This window comes from Suncus etruscus, chromosome 11 (genome assembly GCF_024139225.1).
Source record: "Suncus etruscus isolate mSunEtr1 chromosome 11, mSunEtr1.pri.cur, whole genome shotgun sequence".
NCBI lineage: Eukaryota > Metazoa > Chordata > Mammalia > Eulipotyphla > Soricidae > Suncus > Suncus etruscus.
Window position 1 is genome coordinate 21,317,278 of NC_064858.1, and position 16,657 is coordinate 21,333,934.

Sequence of the window (16,657 nt, forward strand, 5' to 3'; positions counted from 1 at the left end):
TCCAGACATCTGACTGGGACAACTGCAACTGAGCAGATCTTCTGGAAACATAATGAAAGACTCTGTCCTAGGCTTCGTCCTAGGATCGGTGCAAAAACCAAGACCACCAACTACAGAAGACTGACTAAAACAACAGTGATGGAACAGAACTTCTAGAACCATAAAGAAAGACTCCATCCTATGCTCCATCCTATGGCCTGTGCTAATACCAAGATCTCTAGTTACAGAGGCCTGATTTTATCATTCACCACTGAGCGGAAAGTTTCCAGACACCACAAAAGGAGAGTAAACAAATAGGTACAGAACCTGTAGTTATGCACACTATAGTATACTTCAAGGGCAGAGAAACCTGTATCTCTTAGGCCAAGGAAATTTCTTTTCTAATCTCCCCAATATTTGCCGTGCCTATGCAAAAATAATAAATAAAAAGAGAGAGAAGCACAAATTAATATTTTGTTATTGTTGTTATTTTTTGCTTTGATTTGTTTTTATTTCAGAACCATGGTTATTGTTTGGTTGTTATCTTTATTGCTGTGGTGCTTTTCAGGGGTTTTTGTTGTTGTTGTTGTTGTTTGATTTTTTTGTGTGTTATTGTTAAGTTTTTCTTCCTTTTTCCCTTTTTTCTCCTAAATTGATATTTATTTAGCCTTTAGAAGGACTCCTCCCATTTTTTGCTTCTTTGATTTTTGCCCCCCCCCTTTTTTTTTGTCCTTCAAACAGAACCACATAACTTGAACCAACTTGTTCTGCCTCATTGATTGAGGGGGAAATAAAGGAGGGTAACAAGACTAAACAGTGCATGAACATTGAGTAGAAATAAAAAATGGTAAGACTTAAACACCAAACCAAAGCCAATGACAACAGAATTGATGCCTAATCTACAACAACCTAGACACAGAGGGGACCACTTATACCAGCAGCCCAAGGGGGCAAAAGCGGGATATGGGATGCATGCTGGGAACAGGGTTGAGGGCGGACAACATTGTTGGTGGAAATGCTCCTGACTCAATGTCACTATGTACCTAAAATATTAGTGTAAAAGATTTGTAATCCACTTTGGTCAAAATAAAAATCACAAAAAAAAACACTGTCCTTTATTATTTCTGAAGCAGCTCTGTCATAAAAATAAGTAAATATATTACTTTTAACAAATTGACTATAAGAGGCTTTAGAATGAAAATGGACCACAACAGACACCAGAAATTTAGATACAAAACACCTGTAACTCCCTAAGTCAGCACTACCTATCAAAGACCAGGTGACTTTCACCAACATAATTAGCTTCCTCGTCCTAGAAGGCTAAAAACACCACACCAAGTTGCCAGTGTGATTAGTTTGAGCTGTCCTGGTTATGCTCAATATGCCAAATATCTCGGGACAGGAGACAGGCTGGTGAGAGCCACCTTTGTAGGATGGCAGCAATTATCTCATGGGGCCCCACCTACATGGACTCATTCATACCCTTTCCCTTATAGGCACTCTACCTCTAAATGTCACACGGGGGCCTGCCTCCATTCAAGACTGGGTAGTGTGGGAGAGTCAGGTCAATGAACAGCACTCGATAAGCAATACAATTTAGTCAAAGGCAAAGCACAAGTATATGAACTGATAAACTGATAAATAAAAAGGAAAATATCTCTCTATAGGAACCTAAATACTGGGAAGAACAATAAAACAACACATAAACAAGAGCTTAGCAGTCAGAAAGAAAAAAACAGGAGTGAAACGGAACCACTGGAGTCAAGTTAGGTCACTTAGAGTGTGTCTTGGGAATGGCTACTAGTCTGAGCATTGGGTAATGGGGCCAGAACAGAGTACACAAGAAAAACCTTTTGCAGACTGCTCAGGAAATGTATCACTCTACCAGCAACACTTCAGGCCAAGGCTGCCCTCTTGGCTTGGCCACGAAGCTTGGAGAGTAGATTCCAGGCTTGCTCCTTTCCAGTGCACACGTTCCATGCAGTGGATTGATTGCACAGACACCCCGCTTTCTCCGTGCATAAACATGCTCACAGGAAGGGAGTTGGGAGCTCTTCAGAGCTACCCTTACCTCCAGACATTAGGCACAACAAGTAATCTGTTTCCACATGAAAAGTTTCTACAGGCAGCAAGTCTGAAATTCAAGACCTAACACATATGTCAGCAGTGACCAGCAATGGAGGTTGCATTTCTGGCTCCTGACATGATAAGAGCTACCTTGCGCTGTCATTCATAGCCACTCTGCTCAGCCAGAAAGATAGACAGGGCCCATGACTTACCTAATAAAGTCCATGGATTTCAGAAATTTGCTTCAAACCCATTTTTTCATTTGCTGCTGAGGTCTGTGGCTTTGTTCTAGAATGATTGAGGTCAGAGTTTGACCTCAGATAAGTAGGGAAATAGAGTAAATACATCCCTTGAGATTGTAAACTAGAGTGTTCAAAAATAACAGGTTTGCCTTACCACTGAATGAGAATGAGGCTTAGCCACAGTCTAAGTCCATGTTTCCTATTTTGTGGCAATACCATTATTCTACAAATGAACACACACACACACACACACACACACACACAGCACAAGCTCAGAAACATTTACTAGTCACAGACCATAAATATCTGTGTATAGTTTAATAATTTTCCTTGAGTGATATATAAAACCTCTAACAAAGATCTCCCCAATATGATAAATGTACTCAACAAACATCCAAAGTTACCCAACTATTCCACAGAATTTCTAGCATTTTTGAAGCATGTTTAGATTAACTGCAAAGAATATTCATCAAGGAGCCTTGAATGATATAACATTTTTGTTTGTTTTTGAGCCACACCTGACAGTGCTCAGGACTTATTCCTGGCTCTGCACTCAGGGATCACTCCTGGCAAGGCTCTAAGGAGCAAAAGGGAGGAATATGGGATTCAAACATGCAAGACAAGCATCCTGCCCACTAAACTATCTCTCTGGATCCAGACATATCTAACTTTTTAAGAAAGCATGTGTCTGAAATCCAGAATCCAATCTTGAATCGATCGCTAAAAAAATAATTTAAAATGAACAATACATTAACGCTGCTTATTTAGGATTTTATGTAGGTTTAAATTGTGAGATTTTAGCACCCAATTTAAGATAGAATTAAAATTCACTTGTCAAGTTTTGTATTTTTTTCTCCAAGAATTCTCTTTAGGATGTTTGATTCATTTATATTCAGAAACTGGTTTTTAATTTTAGAAAGGGGAAAAACTGATTTTCCATTGTCCCAAAGTTTTAGACTTTCATTAATAAGTAACCAGAGTTTATTAGGCTCTCGGTTTTAATCACTACATATACAAATTCAATGTGTCATAACAATAACAAATCATTGTCAAATATCTAAATAATTGGAGCATAGCAAATCATTTTACCTACATAAATCAAATGTTAACGTGTACTTCAACACATGTGTTAAGATCTCAGAAATTACATTTGATGCAGCTCTTGCTTTCAACACTGAGCTGCTGTGGGCTCAGAATCTGACTTCTCAGATTGGAGTGAGGGCAGCAAACTGCAGATTTGGAAGAGGAGAGTTTCTGCCCTTACAGCCCAATGATCTGTCCAGCTAAAGAGTGGATTCCTTCAACAATTTCAAATGGCAAGTTCACATGGCAACAATGTCCAGAACTTCTGGAAGGCAGAAGACCTGACAATACACATGCTATAAGGACCCATCCCCAGCTCTGAACCCAGGTTATTAGGACCCTGGCCAGCTCTTGTGTAAACTAATGGCCTGAGCACACCAGGGGCAAGGAAATACTCATGGTTGATGCAGGTGGAGTCAGAGAGAAGCAGATCATGTATTTCAGGCCTAGAAGCTCAGTGTCGAGGGAGGGACTACAGAGCATGAAAAGCGGCAAGGCTTTGCAAAAGCCGGCTCCCTGTGTGTGACACCAGGCGGGGAAAATCCTGCGAAAGTATACCGGCCCAGTGGGGCCCAACTGTGAAAAACTGTGGTGTGACCTGTCTATGTCTGTCTACTGTCCTCTTGCGTGAAACTCTTGCGAGTGGGGCAAAAAGAGGCTCCAGCAGAGCACGGCCGCTCCGCTTCGCTACGCGGCCGTGCACTCTTTCTAAGGAAAGAACACCATTGCAACAAGAAGGAAAAATCACACTAAGAACGGCGCTATATCACAGAAGCAAACATTTCTCTCCAGACTCTCTTCTCTGTTGCATGCTTGGGCCTAAGATTTGACCCAGTGTGAGGCTTCATCCACGGAGGACTCCCCTCCCTTAGAGGCAAGTCAGCCCATCCAGAAAGGGAGGAGCCAGAGGAGTGTGCTGCCTGCATCATATAGACAATAAATACCACCACAACACGTAGAAAAACCCACAATACAAGTATGACAATGGGGAAACAACTCAGGCCAGCATCAGACATAGAGAATGAAGATGACAATTCTGAGGACCAGATAATGACCAACCAACTAATCAACATCTCAGATAAGGACTTTAGACTAGCAATATGGAAGATGCTCAAAGATCTCCAAGAAACCATGGATCGAGTTGAACAGAACAATAATAAGAACCAAAAAAATATGAAGACAGAAATCACAAAACTCCAAACTGAAATAACATGTCAACTAACAGGACTGAAAAAGTCAGTAAACGAAGTGAATGACAAAATGGATAAGCTCTGGGACAGGGTATCAGAAGCTGAGAATAGACTTGGTGCTGTGGAAGATGAGATACATAACAATTCCATAACAGCAGGAGAGATTGGACAAAAAACTTAAAGCAAATGAGCAGACAATGGAAAAATTAGTCAAAGAATGGGAACAGATGAAAATAGAAGTCTATGATAAGATCAACAGAAACAACTTAAGAATCAATTGGAGTCCCAGAGACCCAGGAAGAAAATTTCCAGGAAGAATCAAACGGTCAAGAACATCATTAAAGAGAAACTTCCAGAGCTAAAGAATATATGTGATCAAATCCTGCATGCCTGAAGAGTACCAACCAAAAGAGACCCCAGAAAAACCACCCCCAAGACACATCCTAGTCACAATGACAAATCCCACAAATAGAGACAGAATTCTGAAAACAGCAAGATCAAAAGGGGAAAATCACGTTCAAGCAAGCTTCCCTGAGATTTACAGCAGACCTGTCACCAGAAACACTCAATGCCAGAAAGCAGTGGTGGATATTGTGACAAGACTGAATGAAATGAATGCTTCACCCAGAATACTATTACCCAGCACAAACTCACTTTCCCGGTTTGACGGAAGAATACATGGTTTCACAGACAAAAAACAGCTCAGAAACTTCACAGACACAAAACCAGTCTTAGAGAAAAAACTGAAAGACCTAATCTAAGACAAGACTACCCAAAAGGACACACCAATATGGCGTTAAATCCCAGGACAATTCTTTCTCTCTCAACGTCAATGGACTAAATGCACCAGTTAAGAGACACAGAGTGGCTAAATGGATCAAAAAACCTCAATCCAACCTTCTGCTGCCTACAAGAAACGCACCTGAATAGTCAGAACAAACATAGACTCAAAATAAAACGGCTGGAGAAAAATTATCCAAGCAAACAACACCCATAAAAAAGCTGGAGTGGCCATACTAATATCAGATAATACAAACTTTATACTCAGGAAGGTTGTAAGGGACAAGACGGACATTTTATATTAATCAAGGGGTACGTAGAGCAGGAAGAATTCACTCTCCTAAACATATATGCACCGAATGAGGGGCCAGCAAAATATTTAATACAACTGTTGACAAATCTGAAAAATAATATCACAACAACACAATAATCGTGGGGGACTTTAACACGGCTTTGTCAACACTGGATAGGTCAACCAGACTGAAACCCAACAAGAATATACTAGACCTGAGGAGAGAAATAGAAGAAAGAAGTCTAGTGGATATATATAGGACACTCCATCCCCAGAAACCTGGATACACATTCTTCTCCATGTACATGGGACATTCTCCAGGATAGACTACATGCTGCACAATAAAACATACCTCCATAAGATCAAGAGATGATAGAAATTTTGCAGACTACCTTCGCTGACCACAAGGCTCTGAAATTATTTGTGAACTCCAAAGGGACTCAGAAGAAACAATTTAACACCCTGGAAGTTAAACAGCCTCATGCTCAATAACCAGTGGGTCCGAGATGAAATCAAGGAGGAAATCAAAAGGTTCCTGGAAACAAATGACAATAAAGACACAAACTATCAGAACTTATGGGACACAGCAAAAGCAGTACTGAGAGGAAAATTTATAGCTTTGCAAGCACACATCAGGAAGGAAGAAGGAGCTTACCTGAGTAGCTTAATGACACAGCTAATAGAACTAGAAAATGCTCAACAAAAGGACCCAAGAATAGGAAGACAGAAGGAAATAACAAAGCTGAGAGCAAAAATCAACGAAGTGGAAACCTCAAAAAACAATCCGAAAGATCAACGAAAGCAGAAGTTGGTTCTTTGAAAAAATAAACAGATTGATAGACCACTGGCAAACCTAACAAAGAAAGAGAGAGAGAGAAACTTGATAACTCATATCATGAGAATGAAAAAGGAGAGATCACTACTGATATGACAGAGATTCAAAGGGTAATCAGAAACTACTTTGAAAAAAACTCTACGCCACTAAAAATGAGAACCTGGAAAAGATGGATAAATTCTTGGACTCTTATAATCTTCCACGGTTGAAGGAAGAGGAATGTAGCATATCTAAACACCCCCCATCACCATTGATGAAATTAAAACAGTAATCAAATGTCTGCCGAAAAACAAAAGCCCAGGTCCAGATGGATTCACTAATGAATTCTATCAAACTTTCCAAGGAGGAACTACTGCCAATCTTGGCAAGAATCTTTCATGAAATTGAACAAACAGAAACACTTCCAAATAGCTTTTATGAAGCCAACATCACCTTGATACCTAAACCAGACAGAGATGCTACCAAGAAAGAAAATTACAGACCAATATCACTGATGAATGCAGATGCAAAGATCCTCAACAAAATCCAGGCAAATAGGATTCAATGCCTCGTTGAAAAGATCATCCACTACGATCAAGTAGGTTTCATCCCAGGAATGCAAGGCTGGTTTAACATCCGTAAATCTTATCAACATAATACACAACATCAATAACAAGAAAAATAAAAACCACATGATCAAATCAATAGATGCAGAGAAAGCATTTGATAAGGTTCCAACAACCCATTCTTGATCAAAACTCTCAGCAAGATGGGAATAGAGGGAACCCTTTCTCAATATAGTGAAGGCCATCTACCACAAACCAGTGGCAAATATTATCCTCAATGGAGAAAAACTAAAAGCCTTCCCTCTAAATTCTGGCACAAGACAAGGCTGTCCTCTCTCACCTCTCCTATTCAACATAGCACTGGAAGTACTTGCTATAGCGATTAGGCAAGAAAAGGATATCAAGGGAATCCAGATAGGAAAGGAAGAAGTCCAAGCTCTCACTGTTTGCAGATGACATGATACTCTACTTAGAAAACCCTAAAGACTCTATCAAAAAGCTTCTAGAAACAATAGACTCATATAGCAAGGTGGCAGGCTACAAAATTAACACACAAAAATCAATGGCCTTTCTATATACCAATAGTAATAAGGATGAAATGGACATTAAGAAAACAACCCCATTCACAATAGTGCCACACAAACTCAAATATCTGGGAATAAAACTTGACTAAATATGTGAAGGACCTATACAAGGAAAACTATAAAACTCTGCTCCAAGAAATAAGAGAGGACACACAGAAATGGAAACGCATACCCTGCTCATGGATTGGCAGGAATAATCATCATCAAAATGGCAATACTCCCCAAGGCAATTATACAGATTTAATGCCATCCCTCTAAAGATACCCATGACATTCTTCAAAGAAGTGGATCAGACACTTTGAAATTCATTTGGAACAATAAACACCCTCGAATAGCTAAAGCAATCATTGGGAAAAAGATATGGGAGAAATTACTTTCCCCAACTTTATAACTGTACTACAAAGCAATAGTTATCAAAACAGCATGGTAATTGGAATAAGGACAGGTCCTCAGATCAGTGGAATAGGCTTGAATACTCAGAAAATTGTTCCCCAGACATACAACCACCTAATTTTTGATAAAGGAGCAGGAAATCCTAAATGGAGCAGGGAAAGCCTCATTCAACAAGTGGTGTTGGCACAATTGGATAGCCACTTGCAAAAAATTGAACTTAGACCCCCAGCTAACATCATGTACGAAGGTAAAATCCAAAGGGATTAAAGACCTCGATATCAGCCCCAAAACCATAAGATATATAGAACAGCACATAGGCAAAACACTCCAGGACATTACAGGCATCTTCAAGGAGAAACTGCACTCTCCAAGCAAGTGAAAGCAGAGATTAACAGATGGGAATATATTAAGCTGAGAAGCTTCTGCGCCTCAAAGGAAATAGTGCCCAGGATACAAGAGCCACCCACTGAGTGGGAGAAACTATTCACACCCCCGAATACCCATCAGATAAGGGGCTAATCTCCAAAATAATACAAGGCACTGACAGAACTTGTACAAGCAAAAAACATTTAAACCCCCATCAAAAAATGGGGAGAAGAAATGAACAGATACTTTGACAAAGAAGAAATACACATGGCCAAAAGACACATGAAAAAATGTTCCACATCACTAATCATCAGGGAGATGCAAATCAAAACAACGATGAGATACCACCTCACACCCCAGAGAATGGCACACATCACAAAGAATGAGAATAAACAGTGTTGGCGGGGATGTGGAGAGAAAGGAACTCTTATCCCACTGCTGGTGGGAAATGCCGTCTAGTTCAACCTTTATGGAAAGTTGATATGGAGATTCCTCCATAAACTGGAAATCGAGCTCCCTATACGATCCCGCTATACCACTCCTAGGATATACCCTAGGAACACAAAAATACAATACAAAAACCCCTTCCTTACACCTATATTCATTGCAGCACTATTTACCATAGCAAGACTCTGGAAAACAACCAAGATGCCCTTCAACAGATGAATGGCTAAAGAAACTGTGGTACATATACACAATGGAATATTATGCAGCTGTCAGGAGAGATGAAGTCATGAAATTTTCCTATACATGGATGTACACAGAATCTATTATGCCTGAGTGAAATAAGTCAGAGAGAGAGAGAATAACGCAGGAATGGTTTCACTCATCTATGGGTTTTAAAAAAAATGAAAGACACCCTTGTAATAATTTTCAGACACAAAAGAGAAAAGAGCTGGAAGTTCCAGCTCATCTCAGGAAGCTCACCACAAAGAGTGATGAGTTTAGTTAGGGAAATAACTACATTTTGAACTGTCCTAATAACGAGAATGTATGAGGAAAATGGAGAGCCTGTCCTAGAGTACAGGCGGGGGGTCGGGTGGGGAGAAGGTAGACTTGGGACATTGGTGATGGGAATGTTGCACTGGTGATGGGTGATGTTCTTTACATGACTGAAACCCAAACACAATCATGTATGTAATTAAGGTGTTTAAATAAATTAAAAAAAAAAAGAAGCTCAGTGTCAAAGCAGCTTATTGGGCATCAGAAAGTTTGTAGTCATCCATTAAATGAGATAAAGCCTCCCCAATTTAAGTATGAGTGTAAGAACATGGATTTGGGGAACAAAACAGACCTTTCTCTGTCACTCAGGAAGGAAGATATCAAAATCTATTACTCTCTAAAAACGTAACTTATCCCCTGAATCTGATCAGGTTTCAGGAATGAGGAGTGGGGTGAAAGGAAAACCTGGATTGACCACACAACCAACACTCCTACACAGTGTCAGAGACCTGCTAAAACATAAGATTTAGACAAGATCAAAAATGCCACCTAAGAAAGAAAAGAAAGGAAAAGAAAAGAAAAGAAAAGAAAGAAGAGAAGGGAAGAAGGAGGAAGGAAGGAAGAAGGAAGGAAGGAAAGGAAGGAAGGAAGGAAGGGAAGGAAGGAAGGAAGGAAGGAAGGAAGGAAGAAGAAGGAAGGAAGGAAGAGAAGGAAGGAGGAAGGAAAGGAAGAAGGAAGGAAGGAAGGAAGAGGAAAGGAAGGGAAGGAACGAAGGAAAGAAGAAAGAAAGAAAGAAAGAAAGAAAGAAAGAAAGAAAGAAAGAAAGAAAGAAAGAAAGAAAGAAAGAAAAAAGAAAGAAAGAAAGAGAAAGAAAGAAAGAAAGAAAGAAAGAAAGAAAGAAAGAAAGAAAGCAGTATATGGAGGCCGGAGAGATAGCATAGAGGTAAGGCATTTGCCTTTCATGAAGAAAGACAGTGAGATCGAATCCGCGGCAATCACATATGGTTCCCCCAAGCCTGCCAGGAGCGATTGTCCTTTTTTTTTTTTTTTTTCTTTTGGTTTTTGGGCCACACTGCGCATTGCTCAGGGGTTACTCCTGGCTGTCTGCTCAGAAATAGCTCCTGGCAGGCATGAGGGACCATATGGGACACCTGGGATTTGAACAACCACCTTTGGTCCTGGATCGGCTGCTTGCAAGGCAAATGCCGCTGTGCTATCTCTCCGGGTCCCAGGAGCGATTTCTTAGCATAGAGCCAGGAGTAACCTCTGAGCGCTGTAGGTGTGACCCAAAAAAAAAAAAAACAAAAACAAAAACAAAGAAGCAGTATATAATTAAAAACCATTCTTCCTAAAATCCATAGATAAGTGAGACTATTCTGCATCTATCTCTCTCCCTCTGACTTATTTCACTCAGCATAATAATTTCCATGTCCATCCATGTATAGGAAAATTTCATGACTTCATCTCTCCTGAAATGCCCACCAACAATAGAGATGAGGGTTGGAAGGACTGGCTCACTGCTCAGATATGAAGCCCACCACACAAAGAGTGGTGAGTACAGTTAGAGAAATAACTACACTGACAACTATCATGATCAATGTTACTGTATGAGAGAAGTAGAAACGCCTGTCTTAAAGACAGGCAGGGGCTAGGGGAGGAGGGAGATAGGGGGCATTGGGTGGTGGGGATGTACTGTGAAGAGGTGTTCTTTTTATGACTGGAATATAACTACAATCATATTTGTAATCATGGTGATTATATAAAAATATTATTAAAAAATAAAACACTGGGACCAGAGCAGATAGCATGGAGGTAAGCACTTGCCTTCCATGCAGAAGGATGATGGTTCGAATCCCGCATCCCATATGGTCCCCAGGGCCCTGCCAGGAGCGATTTCTGAGTGTAGAGCCAGGATGTGACCCCTAAGCGCTGCCGGGTTGTGACCCAAAAACCAAAAAATAAAAAAAAAATTTAAAAATTAAAATAAAAATAAAAAATCATTCCATGGAAATATTTGAGAAAGTTCTTAACTTTAGTAAGAAAAAATTATGAAGAGAATGACACCAACACTGAGACAATAACAATGTTGTGAGTGCTATGGCAAAGATTTTGAAGCAAACCTTTAGAAAAAACACCATAACAATCAGTAAGAATAGAAACCAGAGAGAGAGAGAGAGCACGGCTGAAAGGCTTGCCTTGCATGCAGCTGACTTATCCAACTACATGATATTGGATCTTGGGCACCACATGGTCCCCCAAGCCACCCTAAACACAGAAATGAGAGTAGCAACTTTGTACCACCAGGTGTGGCCTAAAACCAACCAACCAACCAAACAAGCAATTATAGAACATGACAGAAACATGAAAATAAGTATTCCTGCAAAGAAATATAGAACTACCATAAGAAAATCTTAGAAGAAAAAATATAGTTAGGAAATGTATGCTAAAGAATTTTTTAATAGCAGATGAAGTGGGAGGAAAAAAAGATTCAGTGGGCAAGATAGTAAGCAAAAGAAATTACTAGCTGAGCAAGAAAGAAAAACTGACTGAACAAAACTGCCCTAAGTGAAGAATTTAGATCTTAAGGTCAGAAATGTTTCACTTCGCAGAAGATAAAAGGCCACCTCAATCCTATGCTCTATCATTCATATAGTCTAAAATAAAAGTACTTTTCCCACTAATAAAATGGAACAGTTCCTCTTGGTGCTGAAGTAAAATAAACTACAACTTATTTTTATAAATATCAGATGAAAGTACAGCAGGTAAATATTTACCAATCCAAGTTTGACCCTGGCAACTACATATTGTATCCCAAGTGTCTCCAGACTAATACCTGAGCTCAGAATAAGAAGAAAAGAATGCAATAATTAAAATAAATTATTAAAAAGAGTAATATCAATTTGGGATGTGTAGAGATCCCACATTTGAAACTATTTGCAAATATCACAGTAAGAAAACCAAGATGCTCAATTTTCAATTTATCTATCAGAGAGTAAATTTTACCAAACTGAGTCCATCTCAAACTGATCGGCAGAATTTCTCACAGGTTCATACTATTTCAAAGGCATTTACCATTGATCTGATCCATTTGTCAGTGATTTTACTTATTCAAGCAGCTGAGTCCTTCACTCAAAAACATGTATTAAGTACTCATTCCACATTTCCACCATAAGGTCTAAATATTAAATTTAAATTTACTTCTTTACCTGCAGTTCTTTGTATCTATCTTGAAAAGAAATGGCCTCTTGCTCTTTTTCTTTAAGGAAATCTTTTTCTAAGACACCATGCTTTTCCAACAATGACTCCACATCCTAAAAGAAAATGCAAGCATAAATTTTATAATAGTTAAAGAAATAAAATATTTTTATTAAGTGAACATACCAGAAAATATTTGGCATGTAAAGGAAAAAATGTGTAGGGTTAAGTCTAACAATCTGCAGATCACATTTCTCAATCTCAGATTATCAGATATAATCAGGTCATCAGATATTACTGTAACATTAAAATGAATAAATGAGTAAGCATTTAAGCTAACTGTAATCACCCACAATCTATCCTTATATCTGCTTTTCAGAAATATTTTGGGCAAGAGATATAGAAAACGAATAACTTGCCACAGCAGCTAAGGACCTAAGGAACAGGGCCGGCTGTGAGTACAGGCTTCCCTGTGGTAAATCAGGGCTACAACATTTCCCAAACTGTTGAAAAATACAACATGCCTGCTTTCAAAGGGTCAATATAATAACCCACAGAGAAAATTAAAGAAATCTAGCATAAACATGAGCACAGATTTAAGAGCTAGATTTCTTATCAAAGGCTTTTCCGAAATTATAAATGTGACTGATTTAACCTTCAAGTCAAAAGTGCTATCTTCTTCCAAGAGGGAATTGTGAGTGAGAATAAGTTGCCATATCAAATTTCCAATATACACAATGCAAACGTTGACCTTGTACTCTTTCTTTTTTTTTTTTTTTTCTATTTGGTGGCAGGACCTGACCCTCGGGCCCATACATGTGAAACTTTCTTCCCAGAAGCTCCATCCCTGGCCTTAATCATTTCTTTCCAACACAAATGTAAACATACCTTTTTAATCTAAGTTTTTCTTCTTCAGAAACCTTGAGTTTCATCTCCAGACTTGAAATTTTCTGCTGAAGCTGTATGTTTGATTGCGTTGGCTTCAGTCTCCTCAGAACCATCCACAAGAGTGATTGTTCCATTGCTTTTCTCATCAGTCAGACCCAATGGAAAAAGTGAGATATCCAGATGAGTGTGTGTTGACTGCTGCATCTAAACCGCATTAAAAAAATACACAGAGTGGGGAAAGTTTACACTGTACCAATAATGAAAACATCCAAAGGGTACCCAAAACCACATTTGGAAATTAGGTTTGTAGCAAAAGTTCTATAATTATTTCACCCTTTAAAGTATCAAACCCAAGACCTCAAACTGTAGCAATTTGATCTTTACAGGAAAAAAAAAAATGAAATTTCCTCTACACTTTAGAAAGTCTAAAACATTTATCATTCTTACAAATACTAAGAAAACAAACTTTTTCTTATTCTTGAAAGTAGACAATTAAGCGTGCTGATAGTCACCAGATTTCATTTATTACACATGCCCATGGTATATTAAGTTTCAAATAAGAGCTGAAATTTAATCAATAATCCTCAAATTGATCTCAATTTCTAGTAAACACACACCATGTGACGCAAGGGTTTAAAACAACATTCTGGAAATCAGAACTAGTTCCAGTATCCAGTACAAATACTTGAATGAATAAACTTAGAACTGCTGGGTTTTGTATTTACATTTAAATTCAGGGCCCAGAGAGATAATACAAGAGTAGTATGCTTGTGTTTGCATAAGGCCCGACACAGGTTCGATACACAGAAACTCCACCACACTGATTCCACAAGTTCTTCCAGGAGTGACCCTGAGAGCAGAGCCAGGAGTAAGCCCTGAACATAACTGGGTATGGCCAAAAGCCAACAATCAATAAAATCTAAAAATAAAACTTTTAACAAAATTTCAATGATTGCTCTAATATCGAAAAAATAAATACGGCTTGGTTTCTGGAAAAGAAAATAAGTATTGTTTTATAATTAGTCTTTCATGTTATAGGTCTTAAATGCAAAGTTAAGTCACTTAACAAATGAGATACTCCAACTGCATTCTAGTATATTAAAATTATTTAAATACATGCAAAAAAAACTATTCTTTCATTTAAAAAATGCTAAGCATAGGGCCCGGAGAGATAGGACAGCGGAGTTTGCCTTGCAAGCAGCCGATCCAGGACCAAAGATGGTTGGTTCGAATCCCGGTGTCCCATATGGTCCCCCATGCCTGCCAGGAGCTATTTCTGAGCAGACAGCCAGGAGTAACCCCTGAGCACCGCCAGGTGTGGCCCAAAAACCAAAAAAAAAACAAAAAACAAAAAACAAAAAAAAACAATGCTAAGCATAGTTTCACAGAAATAAGAAAAAAATCCTACAGAAATATTCCATAAAATTAACAAGTCAGGGGCTGGGGCACAACACTAGGCATTTGCCTTGCATGCAGCTGACCTAGGATGGACCGTGGTTCATCCCGTGGATTCCCCGGCAACCCATATGGTCCTCCCAAGCCAGGAGTGATTTCTGAAAGCAGAGCCAGGAGAAACCCAAGCGTCACCAGGTGTGGCCCAAAAATCACAAGAAAAAAAAAATTAACAAGTCAGAAAAAGTTCAATTACATTATCATGCAATTCCCCTCTTGTGAACACATGCTTTGTTTTGTTTTGTTTTGTGATGCTGGGGATGGGATCTAGGCAAATGGTCTAAGACTGTGCTGTACTGAGCTCTCAAGCTGCAATCCTCCTAAAAGGCTGCGCTGGTGTGTACCTGAGCTTTCGAAGGAGTCTGGCTAATACAGCTGCTTTCAGCATGTGTGTCCTCTGGCGAAGAGATGGACTCAGACAAGAAACAGCCAGCCTGAGCGGAGTGGTCATGTTCCAGAACAACTTCGGGAGAGACTGGAGAGAGGTGGACTCCAGGAACTGAAAGCAAACAAATCACACAAGCAAGTTACTAAAGAGACTGCAAAGGGGAGAGAGGGGAGCAGGAGAAGAGAAGGAATGAGAGAAGAAAGCCATCAGACTGTAAATGAGGACTCAGTGGTTGTCAGGAGCCCTCTCTGACATCTAAAACTCAACTCTCCAAAGTTAACACACCATTTATTCCAAGTCAAACACATGCTAACAAATTCAAACGACTCCATGATTTCTGAACATTTACAAACATGGTGCCAGAAGAGCACATTTCCAGCTCTGAAAAAGTCTTCCACCATGTTATCTGCAGGTCCATCTAGCACAGCACCAGAGAGAGCGAGCAAGGAATGGGAAGGGACAGAGGCCAAAGGACACAAGGAGCAGGCGAGGCACTCAGAGCCACAACACATTCACTGCAGGGAGAGAGGCCAGTGAGAACAATTACTCTAAAATAATGCAACTGGCTCTTTTTTTGTTAACTTCTTTTGCAACAAACAAGATTTTCATATAAAGTGAATTTTTGCTTGCTGGATTATTTCTACAGGAAATGATGAAAGATCATGCTGGACTTGGATTCACAACAAAACCAAAAAGTTCGGCTAGGGTTCAAATAAAGATCAGGAAAGAAAAGCCAATTGCCAAGCATAAAATACAATAACACAGATGAGGGCAAGATAAATAGGCCATATTTGTATGACTTTATTTTTATGTCCTTTCTAAACATTCAAACACATCTGTATTATGTGTTTTAACGTTTAAGAAGAACAAAATCATGTTGGCAGCAATCCACGTCTCCATTCTGATTGTCTAAAGAATGAAGGTCTTTTATTCCATACTGCCATCCGTGGCAATGTCAGCAAAGGTCTACCATAGACTCTGGAAGTCAGTTCAGAAGGGTATGTCACTACCACTCTGCCACGCCCGATTCCATCTAAAACCACTAGGTATTAACAAAGTATAGACTATCAGAGTGTGATCCCTTGGGAGTGACTCAATATCTGACACAGACTTTGAATAGGCAGCAGCTAATAATCTTTCTTTGGCACCTGTGAGACCTTTATCTGCTAGATTTCCACCTAACTATATTTACCTAAATATATATAACTTAACACTTAATCATATTTCCCTACCATTTCCTTCTCACGCTTTCTCCATTCAATCTTGAATTCTGTTTCCTACACCTTCCAATCTTTTCAATGCTCATATTATACTCACTACTTTCAAATCCCGTTATTTAAATGATCTCCTAGAAACAAATGAGCCCTCAGTTTACATCTCTAGTGCCAATTACCCTATAGATTCCCAGGCAGAAAGTTCCTCTGTCATGGGAGGTA

The 16,657-nt window shown here is 39.3% G+C and overlaps 1 protein-coding gene across 1 annotated transcript in view; it reads right to left on the reverse strand.

Annotated features, from left to right (window-relative positions):
- The window catches only part of CCDC91 (coiled-coil domain containing 91), a 258,097-nt gene that overhangs the window by 166,311 nt on the left and 75,129 nt on the right, over positions 1-16,657 (reverse strand). The window contains 4 exon segments of the mRNA XM_049783896.1: positions 12,505-12,609; positions 13,378-13,464; positions 13,466-13,585; positions 15,178-15,332. Of these exon segments, the coding sequence (XP_049639853.1) occupies positions 12,505-12,609; positions 13,378-13,464; positions 13,466-13,585; positions 15,178-15,332 (467 nt within the window).